The sequence below is a fragment of the Loxodonta africana genome, chromosome 9 (genome assembly GCF_030014295.1).
Source record: "Loxodonta africana isolate mLoxAfr1 chromosome 9, mLoxAfr1.hap2, whole genome shotgun sequence".
Taxonomy (NCBI): Eukaryota; Metazoa; Chordata; class Mammalia; order Proboscidea; family Elephantidae; genus Loxodonta; species Loxodonta africana.
The window spans coordinates 26,076,796-26,100,355 of record NC_087350.1 but is presented as its reverse complement, the minus strand read 5'-3'; the positions used below and the strand labels follow the sequence as shown (position 1 = coordinate 26,100,355).

Sequence of the window (23,560 nt, the reverse complement as noted above, 5' to 3'; positions counted from 1 at the left end):
GACTTTAAGCAGTTCTCATTAAGGATTTTGGTCTTGGTCCAAAGGATAATGGAAAGCCATGGTAACAATCTTTTGCAAAGAACCCTCCCAACTCACCCCTAACTAATCTTAGAAAAGCATCCCTGTTACCTGCCAGCCGCCCATGCCCACGCCTTATAACGATAGTGAGTGTAAGCCCATCTCTGTAAAGAGCCTGAGACAACGGAGAAGGACACCAGCTAGAAATGACAAGCACAGATAGGCAGATGCAAGGGGGAGCGCAGGCTCAGGGAGAATTACTATCAAGGCAGGGATCCATAGAGGATGGTGCAGGAGTCCTAAGGACAGGTAGGAGCACATAAGATCCACAACAGGGGTCCTGACACCAGGACACGCAGGCTGATGGCCAGAGCCTCATTCAGTCCAGGGCACAGCCAGTCACGAGGATACGAGTCCATGTGCACCCCAGCAAGCCCTTCTCCTCTTTCTGTGAGGACATGCCTGCTCTGTGCCTCTGCCCCTGCACCCTAGAGAGCTGTGGGACCTGACGCATGATCAAGTGAGCCTGAGGAAAGGACAAGCACCTTCTCCCTCTCCCCACCATCTTGGCAGTTGTTGTTCCTGGGTCTTCAGAGGTAGGGGGAGGAGAAATCTTAGAAAAAGCTTCTGCTTTTCTTTCTTTGTTTTTTTTCTTGCTTTTTTTTTGTTCAGAGCTCCTAAGGATCATTGGGGCAAGTTAGTTTGTTAAAAAAAAAAAAAAAAAAGATTAAAAGCCTTAATTGGAGTGTTTGGAATTCAGACTTAACACCAGTAGCTACCATTGAGTGATCTTGACTCATGGTGACCTCACCTGTGTCAAAGTAGAACGGTGCTACATAGGGTTTTCAATGGCTGGTTTTCCAGAAGTAGACTCCCAGGTCTTTCTCCTGAGGCACTCAAACCTCCAACCTTTTGGTTAGCAGCCAAGTGCGTTAACTGCACCATCCAAGAACTCCAGACTCAACACTGTGCCCATTTTATAGAAGCTCAAAGACATGTGGAGTGTCTTAGTTATCTAGTGCTGCTATAACAGAAATACCGTAAATGAGTGGCTTTAACAAACAGAAATTTATGCTCTCACAGCTTAGGAGGCTAAAAGTCCGAATTCAGTGCCCCAGCTCTAGAGAAAGGCTTTCTTCCTCTGTCAGCTCTGGAGGAAGGTCCTTGTCTCCTTTCAACATCTGTGGGTCCAGCATTCCTTCGAGATCTCCATGTGTCTTGCCATAGCAGGTTGCAGTTCAGGATCAGAAACCACTCAGGATACAGTTCTTCAGTCAGCACAGCTTCTCGGCCATGCCCACAGGCAGGGCTCTTTTCCTCTCTCAGCCACCTAGGCCCCTCAGCCTGGCCTGGCCTCTGCCCTGCTCGGGCAAGTGTTCAGCTCTTCAGCTCCACTGATAAGTACCCACTCTGCCAGTAAGCCTCTGCCCAAAGGCATTCAGCTCTCTAGCTCCATGGGTTGGTGTGATGGTTAAGGCTATGTGTCAACTTGGCTGGGCCATGATCCTCAGTGGTTTGACAGTTATAATGTAGTTTGGCTTTTTCATGATGTAATCACTTCCGTAACGAGATTTGATATAATGTGATCACCTCCATGATGAGATCTGCTGTGAAGCAGTTAGTTGAGAGGGAATTTCCTTGGGGGTGTGGCTTGCATCCAAACTAGGTGGACTTACTGGCAGGGCTAACTGGCTTTTACTTGCTCTGAATCCTGCAGCTGGTTCCCGTTCTACTGACCTTCGATTCTTGAGACTTGAGCCAGTAGCTTACCTGCCATCCTACCTGCCGATTTTAGGATTCATCTACCTCTACAGCCTGTCGAGCCAGAGGCCTGCTATCTGACCTTCCAATCTTGGATTCGCCAGCACCTGTGGCAACATGAGTCAGGAGAAACCTCCAGCCTGATCTACAGACTTGGGACTTTCTAGCCTCTACAGCCATATGAGAGATTTCTTTATATAAATCTCTCTATGTATATATTTATAAACTGCACTGGCTTTCCTTCTCTAGAGAGCCTAGCCTAAGACATTCAGCAAGCCTAGCTCAACCAACAAGTACCCAGGGGACCCACACCGCCAGCAAGCCTCCTGCTAGAAGGCACTCAGCTCTCTCACTCCGTGGGTCAGCACACCCACTGCACCATCTCCTGCCAGTCTCCTGCTTCTGCTGCTGCTGGTTCTCTGCTGCTGCTTCTCGCCGTCTCATGCCATCTCCATTGTTACAGCTCTCTGTCTACTGGGTCTTGGAGGCTCTCAGTGCAGGGACCCCCCAGTCCAAAGGATGCACTCTGCTCCCCCTTTTCTTTCTTGGTGGTGGTAAGGTCCCCTGTCTCTGCTTGCTTCTCGTTCCTTTTATCTCTTGTAAGATAAAAGGTACACTCAAGTAAAGGTGTGACTTGAGTAAGGGTGTTACCCCCTTGTAAAGTGATGAGTCAAGATACACGCCACCCTAATCCTGCCTCATTAACATATAGAGGTTAGGATTTACAGCACATTACAAAATGGAGGATAATTATATCAGATCACAAATTGGTGGACAACCACACAATACTGGAAATCATGGCCTAGCCAAGTTGACACATATTTTTGAGGGGACATAATTCAATCTATAACATAGAGCAAGCATAGTTGTTAACAGAGGCAACTGCATTGCCTCACACTGGGCTTTCTGGGGAGAGGTGGGCCACTCTTGTTCACAGTTCAGCCTCAGCTGCTTCCCTTCCAGGCCTCATGAGGAGGCCGCCATCTTCTCCTTAGACCCAGGCTAGCCTCTTGGTGGGGGGAAGGGGCCTCAGAGCTGAGCTGTATCCACAAAAAACCTTCAGTGTGCCTCGAGAAAGATAGGTCCAAATATACAGAGAAAGTGAGCAGCTGTCCATTCAGGATGAGAGCAGTAAATAAAATGTTTGCTCCTTTTGGTAGCTGATTCCCCTGATGATGAGCTGTGTCTCGTGATTTGGTTAGAGACGCTCTCCTGGGAGCATTACTGCCAATTCCCAGCCATTCCAAAGGCCAGGTAGACTCCCATAATATTTCAGTTGAGATCTTTAATGGGATTTTAACAGGGGAGGTTTACTCTGGGAGCCTGAAGAACACAAACCAACAGGGCATTAGGAAACACCGAGAGCAGGTGGGAGGGAAATGGCCAGAAGAAATAGAAAGGTAGCCAGGTAAAAGGACACTAAGCCAGTGGGTCCCAAACCTGGCTGTGACCAGCAGCACCTGGAGGAAGTGTTAAAATCACAGGTGCTCAGGCTTGATCACTAGAAACTCTGATTCAGCAGGTCTAGAGAGGGGCCCAAGGTGATGCCAAAGCAGCTCGTCATCCCACTTGCATTTGAGATCCTTTGTGTCCCCAAGTTCTCCTTGGACAACCCCAGAGGTGGAGTATTACCCAAAACTGCAGTGGTCCAGGTTCCTTCCTGCTTCTGGCTATGGACCCTGTCAAGTCACTTAGCTTTTCTGAGCTCTATTGTCTCCATGTATTTTTAAAAAGAGGGAGAATGTTATGATACCTAATCCATAGGGTTGCGAGGAGGGTTAAAGGAGATGAGATTATGTCAAAGCATCTAGCGTGGTATGTAGGAGTCCCTGGGTGGTGCAAACAGTTAAGCACTCGACTACTAGCCGAAAGGTTGGTGGCTCCAGTTTACCCAGGGGTGCCTCAGAAGACAGGCCTGGTGATCTATTTCTGAAAGGTCACAGTCTTGAAAACCCTACAGAGCACAGTTCTACTCTTCTCAGATGGGGTTGCCATGAGTCAGAATGGACTCGAGGGCAACTAACAACAACAAAGCATGGTAAAGCCACTGCCGTCAAGTCCATTCCGACTCATAACCACCCCACAGGACAGAGTAGAACTGCCCCACAAGATTTCCAAGGAGTGGCTGATGGATTCGAACTGCTGCCCTTTTGGTTAGCAGCCAAGTTCTTAACCACTGCTCCAGTATCTGCTCATTATATATTAGTTCTCCCCTCTCCCTTCCTTCCTAGGAGTCCCTGGGTGGTGGAAATGGTTAAAGTGATTGGGCGCTAACTAAAAAGTTGGAGGCTCAAGTCCACACAGAGGTACCTCAGAAGAAAGGTCTGGTGATCTCCTTCCAAAAATCAGTCATTGAAAACCCTACAGAGCACAATTCTACTCTGACACACAGGGTCGCCAAGAGTCGGAATTGACTCCAAAGTAACTGGTTTTTTTTTTTTTTTCTTCCTCCCTGCTTGCCTTCATTCCTCCCTCTCTTCCTAATATCATCCTCAAAACCTCTCCATTGCCTTCTCACTACTGAGCTTTGAAAGTAAATCGCCTGAATCATGGAGATTGCAGGGACGTGTGTTTAAGACTCTGAAGGCAAATAAAAGGGCCTTTATGCTCTAACTCCAGCTGACATGTTCCAGGCTTTCTGTTTTCCAGGCTCTCACCTCAACAGCAAGCCCAGGGGAAAAGTCTTCTCACCAAAAGCAATGTTCACACCCTCGTTCAAATAGCTTTCTTCCTTCAAGCCTACTGCCCCCTCCCCACTTCCACCTCCAATTTCCCATCAAAATCCCTACACAGAAGCTTTGACTATTCTCAAACATCTGACCTCACAGAGAAACCCAGAAAGGCCCCATTGTCCCAACACTTGACTTGGGAAAAACTGTGTATCCAAATGGTCGCCGGGTCCGTATTCACATTGCTGCTGCTGCTGCTGATTACCACGTCCCCGTGCCCCAAGAAATGCCAGGGCAGACACTGCACCCAGAGACCCCTTCCCACGCCACTAGAGGACTCTCCTGCCCCCAGTCTTGACATTGAAGCACATGTGACAGTGCAAAGTGAACATGCAAAATGTTTACTAAATGTCACCTGTTGCTACATATAGCTTGTGCTGTTGCTACATATAGCTTGACCCTGCAGGAGCCCACCTTCCCTGGGCCCCAGCCTCCTAGTTCTCTTCTGGCACCTGTTACTACAAGGAATAGGGGTGGAAGTCAGGTTAGGTGCTGGGGAGATGCTGGGTGGTACCCCAAGAGGCCACCTTTAGAATTAATACTACAATTTCCCATTGGAATAATGGTTTACAGCTCCTGAAGTGATCATAACAATAAGAGCATACGCTATTATTGAGGCCTTACTATGGACCAGGCACTATCCAAAGCACTTTCAGTAGGCCCTGCTGAGAACCTCCGACTTAGAACCTTATTACTCACTGTATGGTCCAGGGACTTGCAGCCCCAGCATCACCCGGGAGCTGATTAGAACTATGGAGCCTCATGCCCCAGCCCAGACCCACTGAATCAGAATCCACATTTTAAGATCTCTAGGTAAATCACCTGACCATCAAATTTTGAGAGGCACTAGTTGAGAGAGCTAAAATGGGTTATTTATGAAACACGGAAACCCTGGTGGTGTAGTGGTTAAGAGCTATGGCTGCCAACCAAAAGGATGGTAATTCGAATTCACCAGGTGCTCCTTGGAAACTGTATGGGCAGTTCTACTCTGTCCTAGAGCGTCGCTATGAGTTGGAATCAACTCGACAGCAACACTTTTTTCTTTTTTTTGGTATGATGCATAGGAAGGAGCACTGGCGACGTAGCGGTTGAGTGCTTGGCTGCTAACTGAAACGCTGGCAGTTCGAACCCACCAGCCGTTCCTTGGAAGAAAGCATGTGGCAGTCGGCTTCTGGCTTCCATAAAGATTACAGAATCAGAAACCCTATGGGGCAGTTCTGCTCTGTCCTATAAGGTCATGTGAGTCAGAGTTGACTCAACAGAAAGGTTTGATGTGCTTATCCCCTGCAATATGTTCCATATGAAACTGGGGACAGAGAGCATGTCATTTGGGTCCCCACTGTACCCCAGTGCCTAGCACAGTATGCGGCATAATGCAGGTATGAGAGAAAAACTCACGGAATTAGAACATCATGGGCCAGTGCTCCTTCAGCACCTGCAGTGGGTGTGCAGTGAGCCAGCCTCAGGAACGCGGACCCCAGTGCTCGGAGGGTGGGAGCAAGGACAGGGTATCCAATAAGCAAGGTAAGCACGGACCTTCTTGGGCTTACTTACTAATCTGTAGTGCACAATTTCACCTGTTTTTCACCACATAAGAGATAAGGTGAAACCCGTGTGAAATTGTGCACTACTGATTAGTAAGTAAACACAAGCCTGAATATACCTCGCTCACTGTAAGCCTGTACATACCTTTCTTACTGGTTAATCCACCCTTGGTGGGGGCATCTAGTAAACATACGGTACAAAGGAAGCTCTTAAGTGGTAACTATCTGTGAATCTGGTAATCCCTGGGATCTGGATTGGGAGAGAAAATCAGGGTTTCTGCTTCTGGGCTCTGTTCCCAAGCAGCAGACCTCAGAGCCAGGGCTTTCAAACCAGTCTGGTGGCCCTGGGCCAGCAGACAGCCAGCAGCACGTTCATGCCTTAAAAGTGTACTGGGGACTTTCAGGACCTCCTCATAGGACCTCCCTGTTCCCGTGGCAGGTGAAGCACAAAAGGAGGGAGCAAATCACCTCCAACCAGGGAAAGAAGAACGGGACCGCGCCCTGCCAGCTGAAACCATTAAAACGCAGGACAGTGCTGGAGGCAGGGCCAGGCCCTCTGCCTGGGAAAGGGACGAGAGTGGCAGAGGAAAGAGGTCCCACCCTTGAGTTTAACAGAATCAGAGCCCTTCAGAATCAAAGGGATTGGGCTCTGCACCCAACCAATGCTCAAAAGCCCTTCATCATGAGTGGAGGTAGTAGCAATATTAGGACCAACAGCTTCCATTTATCGATGGGTCACGTGCCTGAAGGAACTAAATGCTACAAGGCAGGTAGTACCAATCCCATTATACAGATGAAAATAAAGATGGGGCTCAAAGAGATCAAGTGCTTTGCTTCCTGCCACAGTGCCAGAAAGCGACAGGGTCCAGATTCAAACCCACATCCATTTGCTTTTAGAGCCCATGTTTGTTCTACTGTGCCACGGCAACATGGCAAGGGCATAGTGTGTTCCAGGCCCTCCATTCTGCAGGGCAGAAGGCTGAGGCCAGAGAGTGCTCAGGTGGCTGGTCCAAGGTCCCACAGTGAGTCAGAACAAGGGGCCTCTCTCCTTCTTCATAAAGAACAGGGATGGTTATGGAATAATGGAGAAGCAAATATTCTGGCAGATCTCAGACAAATACTGTTCTTGTTAGCTGTTGTCCAGTCAGCCCCTGACTCATGACCACCCTATAGGCAATGAGATCAGACCATGGTGATCCACAGGATTTTCACTGGCTGATTTTTGGAAGTCGATCACCAGGCCTTTCTTCCTTTCTTAGTCTGTAAGCTCTGCTGAAACCTGTTCAGCATCATAACAACACGCAAGCCTCCACAGACAATGGAAATTCTAATGGGAGGTGGGGCAGCCCTGGCCTTACCAAAGTAGGGGTGCTGGTGCAAGGACTGGGTCGGCACTAACCAGCCACTGTGCTCACAGCTAAACTTTCCAGAGTCTTCTGGGGCCCCCACAAACAATGGAAAAGGTTTCCCTTAATATACTTATTTGGCCTTTTGAAAGATAAAGTGATCAAACTGACCGTTTGCTAGCTGCCAGCTAAATAATCAGTTTACCCAAAAATGTACAAAAAAGTCACCAATCATGTAAAAATTGTTGAATTGGTAAATATTTCGTTATATGTATTTTTACCAAAAAAGCACAAAGAAAAAGATCCCCCAGATTGCAGCTTTTTGTCCGTCTCCCGCCTCCCTTTTCAATCCTGCTTTTGCCTTATTCTTTACTCCATTTACTGACTGATTTCCTCAAAAAAAACTAAAAACCAAACCTATTGCCATCCAGTTGATGTCAACTCATAGTAACCCTATAGGACAGAGGACAACTCCCCCACAGGGTTTCCAAGGAGTGGCAGGTGGATTCGAACTGCCAACCTTTAGGTTAGCAGCTGTAGCTCTTAACCACTATGCCACAAGGGCCTCACACTTGATAAAATAATGTGTACAAAATAATTAGGTAATATCTCTAAGTTATACTTTGATAGGGGCCATGTGATTTCACTAAAGGATCTTCAAGACTATACTAGAGTCCTTACAAGTAGGACTCATTCAGTTGGCTCTAAAAAAAGGTCTGTCCACTCCTTGGGGTTTCTTCTACTCTCCATCCCATTATGCATGCCTATGGGTAATCGACCAACACCCACCTGTCAGTTTGTTGTACTGTGATGGCTTGTGTGTTGCTGTGATGCTATAAGCTATGCCACTAGTATTTCAAATACCAGCAAGGTCACCCATGGTGAGCAAGTTTTAGCAAAGCTTCCAGGCTAAGACTAGGAAGAAAAGGTTTGGCAATCTATTTCTGAAAATTAGCCAAAAAAAAACCCTATGGAACACGACAGAACACTGTCTCATATGGTGCTGGGAGATGAGCCTCCTAGGTTGAAAAGCCCTCAAGATACACAGTGCCCACAACAAGGGACTCGAGCATACTAAGGAAGATGGCACAGGACCAAGAAACATTTTGTTCTGTTGTACATGGGATCACCACGAGTTGGAGCTAACAACAGCAGCTAACAACTACAAAAATGGGTCATCAGTAACAAATGAACATACCTATCACTCCTCTGCTTCCTATTTCACACTGGCTGTGGCTTTTGAGACCTCCCTCCATATCTGGTCCCAATATCTGTTTCCAGCCTCATCTTCCTTGCTATCCCACCCACCCTCTGCTCCAGCCTTGGCCATTCATCCTCCCCAAAGTGTGTCTCCCACTCTTCTGCCTTGGTCCCTTACTCAGGCCAGGATGGCTTTCCTCCACTTCAAAGGACCTTTTAACTTCCTAGTTTCCTCCACGGCAAAGCTCAGCCCCCTCTGGGGCTCCCTCTAGTATTTATTTTATTTTTACTTCTCTTTTGATCTCAATCATAATGTAAGAATCTCCTGAGGACAGCAATTATTGATTTGATTCACTCAATATTTCTTGTATGCCTTTTCTGTGCTAGGATCTTCAGGGAGTACAAAGATAAAGAGAATCTAGTTCCCACCCTCAGATCAAATCGAGCTGGGGAGATAGATATGTACACAAAACTCTACAATAAAAGTTCTGCAATGATTTATCTTGTTTTTGCTTTGTTTCTTGACTCCATCTACCAACTCCCTCATTTGTAAGAAAATAGTCATTCAAAAAACTAAATGTCTTTAAGTTATTCTTCGACAGGGACCAGATGATTTCACTAAAGGAGGAGAAGAAATGCTCCCAAAGCTTAGGCTCCTAAAACACGGTGGTAGGTCCTCAAAGAGTTACTATAAAGAGTTACCACATGACATAGCAATTCCACTCCTAGAGATACACCCAGGAGAAGTGTCCACACAAAAACTTGTATACGACTATTCATAGTAGCACCATTCACAACAGTCAAAAGGTGGAAATAATCCAAATGCCTGTCAACTTATAAATGGATAAATAAACATGGCAGGCCCACATAATAGCATATTACTCAACCATAAAAAGGGATGAAGTTTTCATATATACTATGACATGAATGGGAAACCCTGGTGGCATAGTGGTTAAGTGCCAAGGCTGCTAACCAAAGGGTGAGCAGTTCGAATCTGCTAGGCGCTCCTTGGAAACTCTACGGGGCAGCTCTACTTTGTCTTGTAGGGTCTCTATGAGTCGGAATTGACTCGACGGCACTGGGTTTGGTTTTTTTGGTTTTATGACATGAATGAACCTTGAAAACATGCTAAGTGAAAGAAGCCATACACAAAGACCATATACCATATGATTCCATTTACATAAAATGTCCAGAATAGACAAATCCATATAGAGAGAAAGCAGGTTAGTGGCTGCCTGGGACTTGGGGAGTTTTCAGGGGAGATTGAGGAGTAACTGTAATGGGAACGGGGGTTTCTTTTTGGGATTACGAAAATGTTCTGGAATTTGATGGTGGTGACGGTTTCACAATTTTGCAAATATACGAAAACCCACTAAATTGTATACTTTTAAAGGGTGAATTGTATGGTATTAAATTACATCATAATTTTAAAAAACAACATTTTTTTTTAAATCACTTAGGCTTGGACTAAAGCCTGAGAATGTCAAGCCCCGTGAGCTTCCCTCTCTCAGTGTCCATGTGGGTAGAGAGGTCTGCACACACTGATTTTTCAGCGTCCAACGAGTATTTTTTACCAGTCCCTGAACACCACAGGAGACACACAGATGGAGAAAGACTCTCACAGATGTCCCTGGGATGGTGATGACCATGGGAAGGTCTATCTGACAGGTCTATCATTCCTAGAATCACAGCATTTTCTGGATCATCTTGTCCAGGATTTTCAAATTATCCTTCTGATTGGGTTTTCTTGGAACTGAGGGGCTTCTGAGAATGTAGGACTCTCAGTGCTAAACCTGGTAAAGTCCCAGGCAAACTGGGTTGACTAGTCACCCTAGCCCCTGTGGGGCAGTGAACAATGGGAAGGGTCTCCAGGCCTCAATCCCAACTCTGGCCCCCACCTAACACCACAGCTTCTCTCCTTTACATCCTGGGCTTGGCCTACACTTCTCTTCAAGTAAAATTATTCTGTGGCTGAAGAAAGAGTTGGAAAATCATTGTCCAAGCCATCATTCTCCTAATAGTCCTCATCAGCCAAAGTCCATGAGTTTTCAGAGACTCAGCATGTTCAGGCGATGAGTCTAATGGGTAAGACAGATCATCAGTGTGGGAAGACACTGAGCAAAGCCACCTTAGTGAGCTCCAGGGCTGATGGTTCAGATACCCTGGGCTGCTCAGGGCCAGTTTCTTGGCTGCTTCCATCACCACTGCTCTTCCCATCAGCAAGTGGGTCTCAAAGAAGAGAAGTTGCAACTAAGTGAAAAGATCCTAAATTTGAACCACTTGTGAAACCTGAGACTTTTAAGAGTGGTTTCTAAGGTCCTGTCCAACTCTGACTTCCTATGATCCTAGACTCTGATGGCATTCTACCCATAAACCTTTGGCTCTCCTCTCTGTGTACTGGAGGCTTGTTACTGTGAATACATTTGACTCTCTGCCAGAAGTGCCAGAAAGTATTAATTCTGCCCTCTAAAGAATCTTCAATCAAATGAATGGGGAATTGGTAGATAAACAGCTCAGTCTATTTGTGCATGGGTCGGGAGAACTTTGAGGTTGCCCAGAGTTCCCCAGCAGAGCTCAGCCCGGTGGCCCATGGCCCACAGTAGTGGCCTGCTCATAAAGCACCCTGTATGGCTTGCTTCGGCATCTCACTTCCTCACTGCCCTGGTGGTACGTTCAGTGCTCATGACCCAAATATGCTGGCACTAAAGTCTTCGTCTCAGGCTCTATTTCTGGGAGGCATCCAACCAAAGATAGATCCTGTGACATGTTCAACGAAAACAGCAATGCAAAAAAAAAGAAAGGAAAAGAAAACTCATGGGGATTCTATGGGAAACACCCAACACAGAGCTCGGGACTTGACTGAAAAACAGGTTGGGAGTCACTCTGAACAGTGCACAAAATTTGTAATTCACATAAATAGAATAAAAAGGACTATATTAAAAGGAGAATATGCAGCCATTAGCAAAACATAAAGGATTCCATAAGTGCTTTTAAAACCTTATGATTAAATGAACAAAAGCTACTTACTTATAAAAGGCCTGGTTCTCCACCCCACACTTCCAAAGATGTTTGCAGGCAGCTGGTGTTGAAGTATGGAAAGCCAACACGGCTTTTTTCTAAGAAAAAATAACCAAACAAAAAGGGCATGTTAAGTACATTTCATGTTTTTCATGTTCTTTGTTCAAGTATTTACCTATTTATATCCTGCCTCCTACCAAATAGATTTAAAATAATATACACATGTTAAATTTAGTATGTTTTAGAAGTGCTGTCAAAATGGTGCTCCCCGCTCTTTCACCCCTTGCAGACATCATGAATCCATCTAGGCCTTGTTTCTGATTTAAAAAAATCAGCCTCACAATCCTTCTCAACACTGCAGGCATCAACTACCTACCTATCAGATTGGATTAGCCTAAAAACATACCTGCCATCCTTGAATAACTAGTACGTGTGCTGAAAACTCAGGTCCAGAAAATCGCCAAGCTTCCAGACTTAGCTCTGAGGTTCAAAATCACAGTAACAGCCTCCTTCAAAAAGCTTTCTCTGATGAACCTTACCTATATCTGGCAACTCCTTTGTTTTAACACTGTCAGGATTCATAGATAGTGTTTATAACCCTCCAACCAGCACTGAATGATATCTAGCTTAAGTATTCTTCACTTGTTTCATAGATCTATATCTTGGTGAATTACAGAGGTAGGGGAAGGTTCTATCTTCTATTTCTCAAATCTACCCCAGTCTAGTTTTTATACAAAGGAATACAGCTGGCTATCCTCACTGACTTTATCTGTTTACATTTATTTACACACACACACAAACACACACACATATCAACCATCTGTCAGTTTGTCATACTGTGGTGGCTTCCATGTTGCTGCGATGCTGGAAGCTATGCCACTAGTATTTCAGATACCAGCAGGGTCACCCGTGGTAGACAGGCTGCAGCAGAACATCTAGATTAAGAAAGACTAGGAAGAATGGCCTGGCAATCTATTTTCAAATATTAGTCAATGAAAAACTTATGGATCACAACAGAACATTGTCTGACTTGCTTGCTTTTGACGCATCATCAGGAGGGATCAACCACTAGAGGAGGACCTCATGTTTGGTGAAGTAGAGGGCCAGCAAGGGCAAGGGAGACCCTTGATGAGATGGATTAACACAGTCACTTCCACAATTGACTCAAAAATGCTAGCCATTGTGAGGATGACATAGAGCTGGGCAGTGTTTCATTTTGTTGTACATAGATCTCCATGAGTCAGAGTCAACTCTATGGCAGCTGTCTATTTCTCTATATCTATCTATATCCACCTGTTGTGTTGTTGTTGTTAGGTGCCATTGAGTCAGTTCCAATTCATAGCAACCCTATGCACAACAGAACAAAACACTACCCGGTCCTGCGCCACCCTCACAATTATTGCTATGCTTGAGCCCACTGTTGAAGCCACTGTGTCAATCCATCTCGTTGAGTGTATTCCTCTTTTTTGCGGACCCTCTACTTTACCAAGTATGATGTCCTTCTCCAGGGCCTGATCCCTCTTGATAACATGTCCAAAGTATGTGAGGCGTAGTCTTACCATCCTTGCTTCTAAGAAGCATTCTGGTTGTACTTCATCCAAGACAGATTTGTTCATTCTTTTGGCAGTTCATGGTATATTCAGTAGTCTTTGCCAACACCACAATTCAAAGGCGTCAATTCTTCTTAGGCCTTCCTTATTCATTGTCCAGCTTTCATATATATATGAGCTGTCTGAAAACACCATGGCTTGGGTCAGGCATATCTTAGTCCTAAAGATGACATCTTTGCTTTTCAACACTTAAAAGAGATCTTTTGCAGCCAATTTGCCCAATGCAATTTGTGTTCCATGGGTGCTTCCATGGGTGTTGATTGTGGATCCAAGTAAAATGAAATTCTTGAAAACCTCAATCTTTTTTCAGTTTATCATGATGTTGTTTATTGGTCCAGTTGTGAGGATTTTTGTTTTCTTTATATTGAGGTATAATCCATACTGAAGGTTGTGGTCTTTGATCTTCATCAGTAAGTGCTTCAAACCCTCTTCACTTTCAGCAAGCAAGGTTGTGTCATCTGCATAATGCAGGTTGTGAATGAGTCTTCCTCCAATCCTGATGCCATGTTCTTCTTCATATAGTCCAGCTTCTAGGATTATTTACCCAGCATACAGATTGAATAGGTATTGGTGAAAAGATACAACCCTGATGCATACCTTTCTTGACTTTAAACCATGCAGTACCCCATTATTCTGTCCAAAACAACTGCCTCTTGATCTATGTACAGGTTCCTCATGAGCACAATTAAGTGTTCTGGAATTCCCATTCTCCACAATGTTATCCACAATTTATTATGATCCACATAGTCCAATGCCTTTGCATAGTCAATAAAACACAGGTAAACATCTTTTTGGTATTCTCTGCTTTCAGCCAGGATCCATCCGACAGCAGCAATGATATCCTTGGTTCCACATTCTCTTCTAAATCTGGATTGAATTTCTAGCAGTTACCCATCAATATACTGCTGCAGCCACTTTTGAATGATAATCAGCACAATTTTGCTTGCATGGGATATTAATAATACTGTTCTATAATTTCCACATTTGGTTGGATCACCTTTCTTGGGAATAGGGGTAAATATGGATCTCTTCCAGTCGGTTGGCCAGGTAGCTGTCTTCCAAAATTTCTCGGCATAGACAGGTGAGCACGTCCAGCGTTGCATCCGTTCATTGAAACATCTCAACTGGTATTCCATCAATTCCTTGTTTTTCACCAATGCCTTCAGTGTAGCTTGGACTTCAGTACCATCGGTTCCTGATCATATGTTACCTCGTGAAATGGCTGAACATCAACTAATTCTTTTTGGTACAGTGACTCTGTGTATTCCTTCCATCTTCTTTTGATGCTTCCTGTGTCATTTAATATTTTCCTTGTAGAATGCTTCAATATTGCAACTACAGGTTTGAATTTTTTCCTCACTTCTTCAGCATGAGAAATGCTGAGCATGTTCCTCCCTTTTGGTTTTACATCTCCAGGTCTTTGCATGTGTCATCGTAATACCTCACTTTGTCTTCTCGAGCCATCCTTTGAAATCTTCTGTTCAGCACTTTGACTTCATTTTTTCCTTTTGCTTTAGCTACTCGAAGTTCAAGAGCAAGTTTCAGAGTCTCTTCTGATAACCCTTTAGGTCTTTTCTTTCTCACCTGTCTTTTTAATGACCTCTTGCTTTCTTTATGTATGATGTCCTTGATGTCATTCCGCAACTAGTCTGGTCTTAAGTCATTAGTGTTCAATGAGTCAAATCTATTCTTGAGATAGTCTCTAAATTCAGGTGGGATATGCCCAAGGTCATACTTTTGCTCTCGTTGACTTGTTCTAATTTTCTTCAGTTTCAACTTGAACTTGCATATGAGTAATTGATGGTCTGATCTGCAGTTGGCCCCTCGCCTTGTTCTGACTGATGATATTAAGCTTTTCCATCGTCTCTTTCCACAGATGTAGTCAATTTGATTCCTGTGTATTTCATCTGGAGAGGTCCACATGTATAGCTGCTGTTTATGTTGGTTAAAAAGAAGGTATTTGCAATGAAGAAGTCATTGGTCTTACAAAATTCAATCATGCAATCTCTAGCATGGTTTCTATCACCAAGGCCATATTTTCCAACTACCAATACTTCTTCGTTTCCAACTTTTGCATTCCAATCACCAGTAATTATCAGTGCATCCTGATTGTATGTTTGATCAATTTCAGACTGCCAAAGTTGGTAAAAATCTTCAGTTTCTTCATCTTTGGCCTTAGTGGTTAGTGCATAAATTTGAATAACGTTCATATTAACTGGTCTTCCTTACAGGCTTATGGATATTATCCTATCACTGACAGCATTGTACTTCAGGACAGATCTTTTTGATGTTGAACACAATGCTATTCCTCTTCAAGGTCACAGCCTTTTAGGGCTACAATCATAAAGGCATATTTTATTTCTGAATCTGTTTCATGCACACACACACAGACAACAACAGGTAGTTAGAAAAGCAGTATCTGACCTCCTTTTGGGTGCCAATCACATAAAAGGTCTTCCCTTCAAACTTCAATTTGGAGACATCTGGCCTAAGAAAAGAAAACCTCTTTAGGTGAGAAGGAAAAAAAAAAAAAAATGGCAGTTAACCAAGGTAACTGGCTTTCCCACAGGAACCTGTCTGACTCACAAATGCCAGGCAGACTGCAATGAAACAAGACATTATCTTATCACCAGTGAAGGCATAATGAGCAGCGAAGAGCCCCCAGATGAATTATACAGCAATTTCCTTCCCGAGAGAGGCTCCCTCCGTAGGCAGCTCAGAATTATTTATTCCACGTCTTACATTTAGGCTGTGCCTTTTTTCTGAGCAGCTCTAGAAATTTCTGTCAGCTTTAATGACCAAAACAACATTAATTGGTCAGCCCACTTTTCAAGGTAGGAAGAATGTGGTTATTTTCAGACTCAGCGAATGAAGTGATTCAGATTCATAGTAATTGTCTCCCTCATTATATCACATCCATATTCAAGAAGCACACACATCATGTTGCAAAATTTTCACTCCTGCTCTCCCTGTTTATAAAAAAAATTGTTTTATCATATATCAAGATGCTCAAAATTGTGAGAATAACTCGAAGAATGACAAATGGTAGTCAAAAAAGTGACTTTAGCTTTCATCCTAAGGGGCTACCAATTAAAACCTGCCTGAATCATAGACGCCAGTTCACCTGTTTGGTGGGAAGATGTGTATAGAGACAAGAAAGAATTCTATTTTTACTCCTTTGGTCTAATCCCCAGGATAGTGATGCATGTCCCTGTGGTTTTCCTGGGGGAAACAGCAGGGAGATCACATTAAGCCATTTTAACTTAGGTCCATGGTTTGTGAGAATGACAAAGCTTAATGAAAGTTAAAATACACACACACATCTAAGATTAATGTGGGAAGATCATTTGTTTTACTAACATATAAACGGTTGTCACAAAGATGTGTGACTAAGCAGATTCTGGGAAGGATGGGGTCAGCATCAGCACTCCATCAACACCCCTAAAAAGATGTAGACCAGGTGCAGAACCCCAAAACAAATAGCTCAGAGATCATTCATCTCAACTCTTCGGTGTATCCAGGAAGAAACTGAGGCCCAAAGAGATGAGAGACGTACAATGAATCTGCACTTGAGACTTGTCAAGTCCTAACCTAACTATTCCAGGGCTCAAACAATTCAGAAACCCAAAGATCTAGCTCCCCTTTGCTGAATGGGTGAAGTCCCCTACTTTATTCATGCTTTCCAAAGTCAGTAGGAATCCTTGAGGAATCTATTCTGAAATGGATTGAAGGTGGCTTAACATTGGAGCTTCTTTGTAGATGCTGAAAATACAAAGAAAAATGGATTCCACCGTCTGTTAATGTGTGTATAGTACTTTTTGAGTTCATAAATTACACCAGATTTACAAAGCACTCCCACACACATTCTTTCATTTGGTTCTCCCCCATCTACTTCCCTCTGTAGAAGTAACCAGGTATTATTGACCGCCATCTTATGGACGGAGCCCTGGTGGCACTGTGGTTAAGTGCTTGACTGCTAACCGAAAGGCCAGCAGTTCAAACGCACCAGCTGCTCCATGGGAGAAAGATGGCAGTCTGCTTCTGTAAAGACCTACAGCCTTGGAAACCCTATGGGGCAGCAGTTCTACTCTATCCTATAGGGTTGCTATGAATCAGAATCAATTTGACAGCAACTGGATTTGTTTTTGTTTTAATATGGGTGAGTAAACAGAGAAGTTAAGTGACTTATTATAAAGGCAAATCAGAGTTTTGAGAATGCTAATCGTGGAAGAAGAGAACAACTAGAGCATAGGGTAAGGGTGAATCAAAAGTATAAACTGAGTAAGAGGCAAGGACAGAAAGGACAAGGAAGCTAAACAAGGCAATCAGGGATCTCAGAAAGGGAAGTCTGATTAGGGAAAGGGGCAGGAGACATAGGGAGCAAAGTATACATTAGTTGACTGATGCTAATCTAGTAGAGAAGACCCAAAAGGAAGGCAGGTGCTAAGAAGAAGGTGCTAAGAGGATTGTGCAAGAGTAGGGGAACTCAATATAAAGAGGTGCTGGAAGAAACTCTGAAGCTAATAGAACCATGGACCTGAGGTTCCTATAGGTACAAAAGAGCATTTCCAATGCTGACTGATGGTGGTCCACTGCCAATCAAGGAAGAACTTCAGACCCAGGGCTTGGGCTGAAGGAATGAGGCCACTACCCAGTGAGACACATAGGGGACAATCCTGTCAGGGGTCATCAGAGAGGAGACTGAGGCAAGTTAGATATGAGCAAGACTAAGCCTTTACAATATTCCAATGTATATATAGTGTTCAATTTTCTCACTCTTTATCAAAAGCAGATGTAGCAGGCACTGCTGGTACCCTGATTCGTCTCCCACTACATTACTGACATGACCTATACTTTATTATTCCTCAAGGTCATGGTTATACAGGTTACCTTCTTCCCATCCAGAAGAGGACAGATCTTGATTCAAGCAAACTGTCACTGAGTTGCCATTCTTCTTGGCAGGAATTGACTTAAGAAGGGGCATATGATATACAGGAAGGCTGCAGAAAAAGTTACCCGTATTTTAAAAGGAGACACTTGAAAGGGGTTGCTTTCCCCAGGCTTTGGGTATCATTTTATGGAGGTGTGATGGTCAAAGCTGCATAGCCATCTAATGACCACTGACCTGGGGACAAAGGCCAACACTCTGAGATGGCAGAGAAGAAAAGGGAGAGACCCAAGTCCTTCGTGGTGAGTCGGGCAGTTAAGGTAACCAACCTCCTTCTGGAATTTTGCTAAGTGAGATCATCAGATCATCATTTGTAAGCTACCACGAGCAGACTTCCCTGTTACTTTTAGCCAAAAACATCTTCACCAACACACTGAATAACAAAGAATGAAATTGCCAAGGATTCAAAAGTGGAAAGAGTGAGGGGCAGAGTGGGTCCTGAGATGGTCCTTTGGGCCAGAGCAGCAGAAGCTACTGGTGAGAAACCACTGGATGTCTTCTCTACGGAGGCAGAGCCCCTGAGCCTGGAGCACTTTCCAGGTCTCCTAAGTTGACTCCTCAGCCTGACAATCCAATTCCTCATCAAGACAGGGCAACCTAGATGGGAATCCACTCAGATGCTAAATTCTTTATGATCAAGCTCTAGAGCAAAAATACAGACACTAGGTATTCTACCTGACAATTTCGAGTCAAGCCAAAGGGAGAGGGGGAAGATTAGGGACAATGGCAAAATAGTTTTCCAAAGAAGTACTCACCATTTTATCAAGTGGATTCTCTTATTTCCCTGGAATACCACAAAGCCCGCAGCTGTGAATCCTAAAAATGTTGTTGCGCCTGTTGAATCCTGAAAAAGTACAAACAAAAATCTATGCGGATTAGGGAAAAATAAAACCAAGGATAAACGGTGTGCTTACCCATCCTCATCTTGGGTTAATTTCAGGTTAATTCCAATGATTCTGGCAATAAACTAAGTTTCCGAGATGGGCAGTCTAAGAGCAGGACTTCCAAAGTCTGGGTGGGGTCTAGCTTTTCTCCTTGAGCAATGGACCTTCTGCCCCTACGAGGGCCTCCTGGGAAGATAAAGATTAGGCCCAAACCTCTATGTCTACTTCCAAGTGTCTTCTGGGGCTGCCTGGATTCTCAGATCTGTCCTGTAACACGGACAAAGTGTTCTTAGTTGCCATCAGCACGCTAACGCCATAAATCAAATCCTGGGTATCTAATCTAATATGATTCAACGTCAGACAGAATTTCTGGCAATTTCAGTATAAAAATATGTCCAGAAAAGCTTACTTTGCTTCCAACGTATATCCAGAACACTCAGCATCTCAATTAAGTGAAGACAAAGGAACCAAGAGAATTAAAAAAGTGAGGTCACTAAATAATAAATAAAATAAACAGAGAGGGTCGCATTGGTGGATACAAATCTAATTCACTAAATGGAATAATCTGGTTTATACTACTACTAGGAAGGGGCAGTTAGCAAATACGCTAAAATAACCATTGGGGAGCACAAGAGGATACAAATACCCATATGTACAAGTACCATTGGTTCCTGGCCTTGGGTGCACTTTGGAATCATCTAGGAGCTTTAAAAAAAGAAAAAAAAAAACCTGAGACCTGTTCTTCATCCCCCAGAGATTTTGATGTATTTGGAGTGGGGTGGTTTCTGGACGCCAGGAGTTTATGAAGCTCCCCAGGTGATTCTAGTAAGCCTGCATTGAGAGTTATAGGACTAGTACTTTTCCAAATATTTTTAGTCGATCCCATCTGGGTAATGAAATGTTCTAGTATAACTCAAAAACTTATTTTTAAGAGCCTGGCTGATATCAATGCTTAGTTTAGGACTAAGGTTGGTATCTGGGTGATACATGATTAGTTTAGGCTATGGACAGGAAAACACTGCTCATTAGACATTTTGGAAAAATGTGTGCTTAAGCATCATCTTGGGGCCTTGATACAAAGGCAGCTTCCCCAGCTGCACCCCTAGCAATTCTGATTCCGTAGCTCTAGGGGAGGGGCCACGTTATTCTGATGCAGGTGGTCTATGTTTCACACTTGGGAAAAATATTGACTGTCAAATAATATGAATAAATGAAAAAAGAAAAAACTAATCACCACAATGCCAAAATACAATTTTAAGTCATTTTTTTTTTCTTCCACCTTCCCATTTTTTACAGCTGCAGTCCTGATGGCAATGGCCTTGACGGTAAGTCTGTTAGGACCATGTGAATCCTCAGGGGTAAAACCATCTACTTGACAAATGAATCCTTGTTCGTCAATTAGGAAAATGTGGCTTCTACATAGCCATTAGCAACCAGTTGGAAGACTGATACCCACAGTTGTTCTTTCCAGTTAGGCTCTGGAGTCAGACTAAGGAATGGTCCTACGCAGGGTTTTCCTGATCTGCACGCCAATTAATTCTCTTTCGGGCAAAGCAATCATTACATGGAGATCAGCTATGAGGGCCAGTTACCTTGCATGGGTGGGGATCCACCCCATAGGTTTCCAAAGCATGAGCTTTCAGGAGCAAATTAAATTCAGCAACTGGTGGGCTCTGGCCTCTAAAATCACACACAAAAAAAGTTTAGGGAGTTAATACGGAAAATAATGAAAAGATCGAGATCCTTCATTCAATAAAGAATAATACTCTAAACCCAAGAAAGAGGAAAAATCCTACCAAAAGTGATATGAGTAAGGCCCATCATTATTTCTCACCACAAGGAGCTCTCTGCTAAGGAATCTGAGCTCAAGTTTTCTGCCTAATTGTTCCACAATAAATCCACACACACTCTGAGTACTCCACTGATCCATACAGTTAATCAAGGCTATCAAGTTACCAATAAGTAGGCCCTTGCAAATTCAATCTTCATATGAAATAACACCCAGCATCTGTTCTTTCCTACTCGTTTAAAAAGATTACCCAAGGTGAATGGCATTCCTTCTTGATCAGGGCAGAAAGTGAGCAATTACGTTCTCCCATCAACAAGCCTAAACAGAGCCACCCAGCTAAGAAGGATCATCAACTATTCCATTGCAAAGCCCTGGATTTTGAAAGGAAATCTCATCCACTAGTTGCAGCACTGACCTCCAGAGTAGTAAACAAGGTCTTGGCCTCAGGATCAAAACAAAAAGGCTACAAATACAGATGGGTCTGAAGCCTATTCCAGCCTAGTGTCTAAACCAGGAATGTGCAACAGTTCAAAGACTCCATTTTGATGACTAATATTAACATCCCAAGTGAAGGCTGGACAATGAATAAGGAAGACTGAAGAAGAATTGATGCCTTTGAATTATGGTGTTGGTAAAGAATACTGAGTATACCATGGACTGCCAGAAAATGAACAAATCTGTCTTGGAAGAAGTATAGCCAGAATGCTCCTTAGAAACAAGGATGGCGAGACTTCATCTCACATACTTTGGACATGGTATCAGGAGGGACCATCCCTGGAGAAGGATATCATGCTGATAGAGGGTCATCGAAAAAGAAGAAGACCCTCAATGCGATGGACTGACACAATGTTTGCAACAACGGGCTCAAATATAATGATTGTGAGGATGGTGCAGGACCAGCCAGTGTTTCGTTATGTTGTACATAGGGTTGCTATGAGTTGGCACCGACCTGACGGCACCTAGCAACAACATTAATACCCTGTAGAGAAGCTGAACCTTCTTCCAAGGATAATCACATGAACTTTGCATCTCCCCTAACAATTAAGAAGAGTTTACTAAGGAATTCATTTTTATTTTTAAAATATACAATTACATTATATTACATCAATCCACACTCCTCCTCTGAGATGGGTTCTTTCCCCCCAACTGGGATCAGACCATTGTGATCCACAGGGTTTTCATTGGCTGCCTTCTGGAAGTACATTGCCAGGCCTTTCTTCCTAGTCCATCTTAATCTGGATGTTCTGCTGAAACCTGGTCAACATGATAGCAACACACAAGCCTCCACTGACAGATAGGTGGCGGCCGTGCATGAAGTACATTGGCCAAGAATCAAACCTAGATCTCCAGCATGGAAGAGGAGAATTCTACCACTGAGCCACCACGGCTCTCTTCTTTATTACTGTTCTGAAATTTCCCTCTGATGTCTAGAGGGCACCTTTGTTTATTCATCCCCATCAGCATTGGGTGGGTTCTTTCAATCCAACAATTCCAATCTTTCTCCCACCATTTCTTTGATTCTTTTCCCTCCCCCACCTCCAACCATTTTCTCTGTTCTTTCCTTTAAGCTCTAGTAAATGGATTTTACTATCCTCCGTGTTTTTTAACCTTTGTTTCATACTTTACATATATATATTATATATTATATATCTGAATTATTTCTTAATTCAAATTTTCAGCTTGCTAATTTACTCAACTGTGTGCATTCTGCTTTTCATCTCATTTATTTTTTTCAAAAGTATCAATTAAATATTTCATTTCCAACTTATCTCTGTGGTTCCTAAAACAGCTTCCTGTTCTTATCTTGCGGACATAAATTCCTCTTCTTCTTCTGAAGATATCCCCAAAAAAATCAACCAACCAACCAACCAAACCCGTTGCTGTTTAGTCCAACTTATGGCGACCTCATGTGTTACAGAGTAGAACTGTGCTCCACAGTGTTATGGAAGCAGGTCTCCAGGCCTTTTTGCCATTGTTGGGTGGGTTTAAACCACCAACCTTTAGGTTAGTAGTTGAATGCAAACTGCACCATCCAGAGACCTTCCATTTCTTTTAAAGTTCAATCCTGTTTGTTCCATTAATGCTGCTTCCCAGATAAAGGTCCTTTAGTTTGCTAAGTCAGAGTCTCTCTTTCACTGAGTTGATGTTCCCTTAAGTGTTTAGCGATTCTTGGTTGTGCACTCATCTTTGTATTTGGTGTATCTACTTCATGCTGCAGCCTCCTGAAGTTGCAGGGAAGAGTGGGATATGCCATGTGGGAAGGATGTGTCAGTAACTTGACTTTGGGGTTGAAGGCTCTAATTTCTCTGGGTATTGCCCATGCAGAGCACCTCCAGCCCAAGCACCCACACTTGTTGCTCCTCTCTTCCTGCCTGGGAGCAAATACGACAGCTGCCCACAACTTAGCACAAGGCAACCAGAAGGAAGGAGCCAAAGCTACCCAAATGCTCCATGTGCAGTTGCCCACTCACCTCATGGTTGCCCTGAAGCCCATTGGTCTGTGTTTGTGATTAGAAATAATATAGCCATTAGATTTAGGAAGGATAGGGCAGTGACCAGAAAGAGGCCACCTAAATCCAAGCCAAAGCTATCGCCATCGAGTTGATTCCAACTCATAGAGACCCTATAGGACAGAGTAGAACTGCCCCATAGGGTTTCCAAGGAGTGGCTGGTGGACTTGAACTGCCAACCTTTTGGTTAGCGGCCAAGTTCT

At 43.8% G+C, this 23,560-nt stretch overlaps 1 protein-coding gene across 1 annotated transcript in view; it reads right to left on the bottom strand.

The window, feature by feature from the left end:
- FRMD3 (FERM domain containing 3) overlaps positions 1-23,560 on the bottom strand; it is a 364,989-nt gene that overhangs the window by 63,255 nt on the left and 278,174 nt on the right. Inside the window, exons 7-10 of the mRNA XM_003407817.3 lie at positions 20,651-20,738; positions 18,930-19,018; positions 15,651-15,714; positions 11,626-11,714 (exon numbers count right to left, since the gene is read on the bottom strand). Coding sequence (XP_003407865.1) covers positions 11,626-11,714; positions 15,651-15,714; positions 18,930-19,018; positions 20,651-20,738 — 330 coding nt within the window. The remainder of the gene's footprint in view (positions 1-11,625; positions 11,715-15,650; positions 15,715-18,929; positions 19,019-20,650; positions 20,739-23,560) is intronic.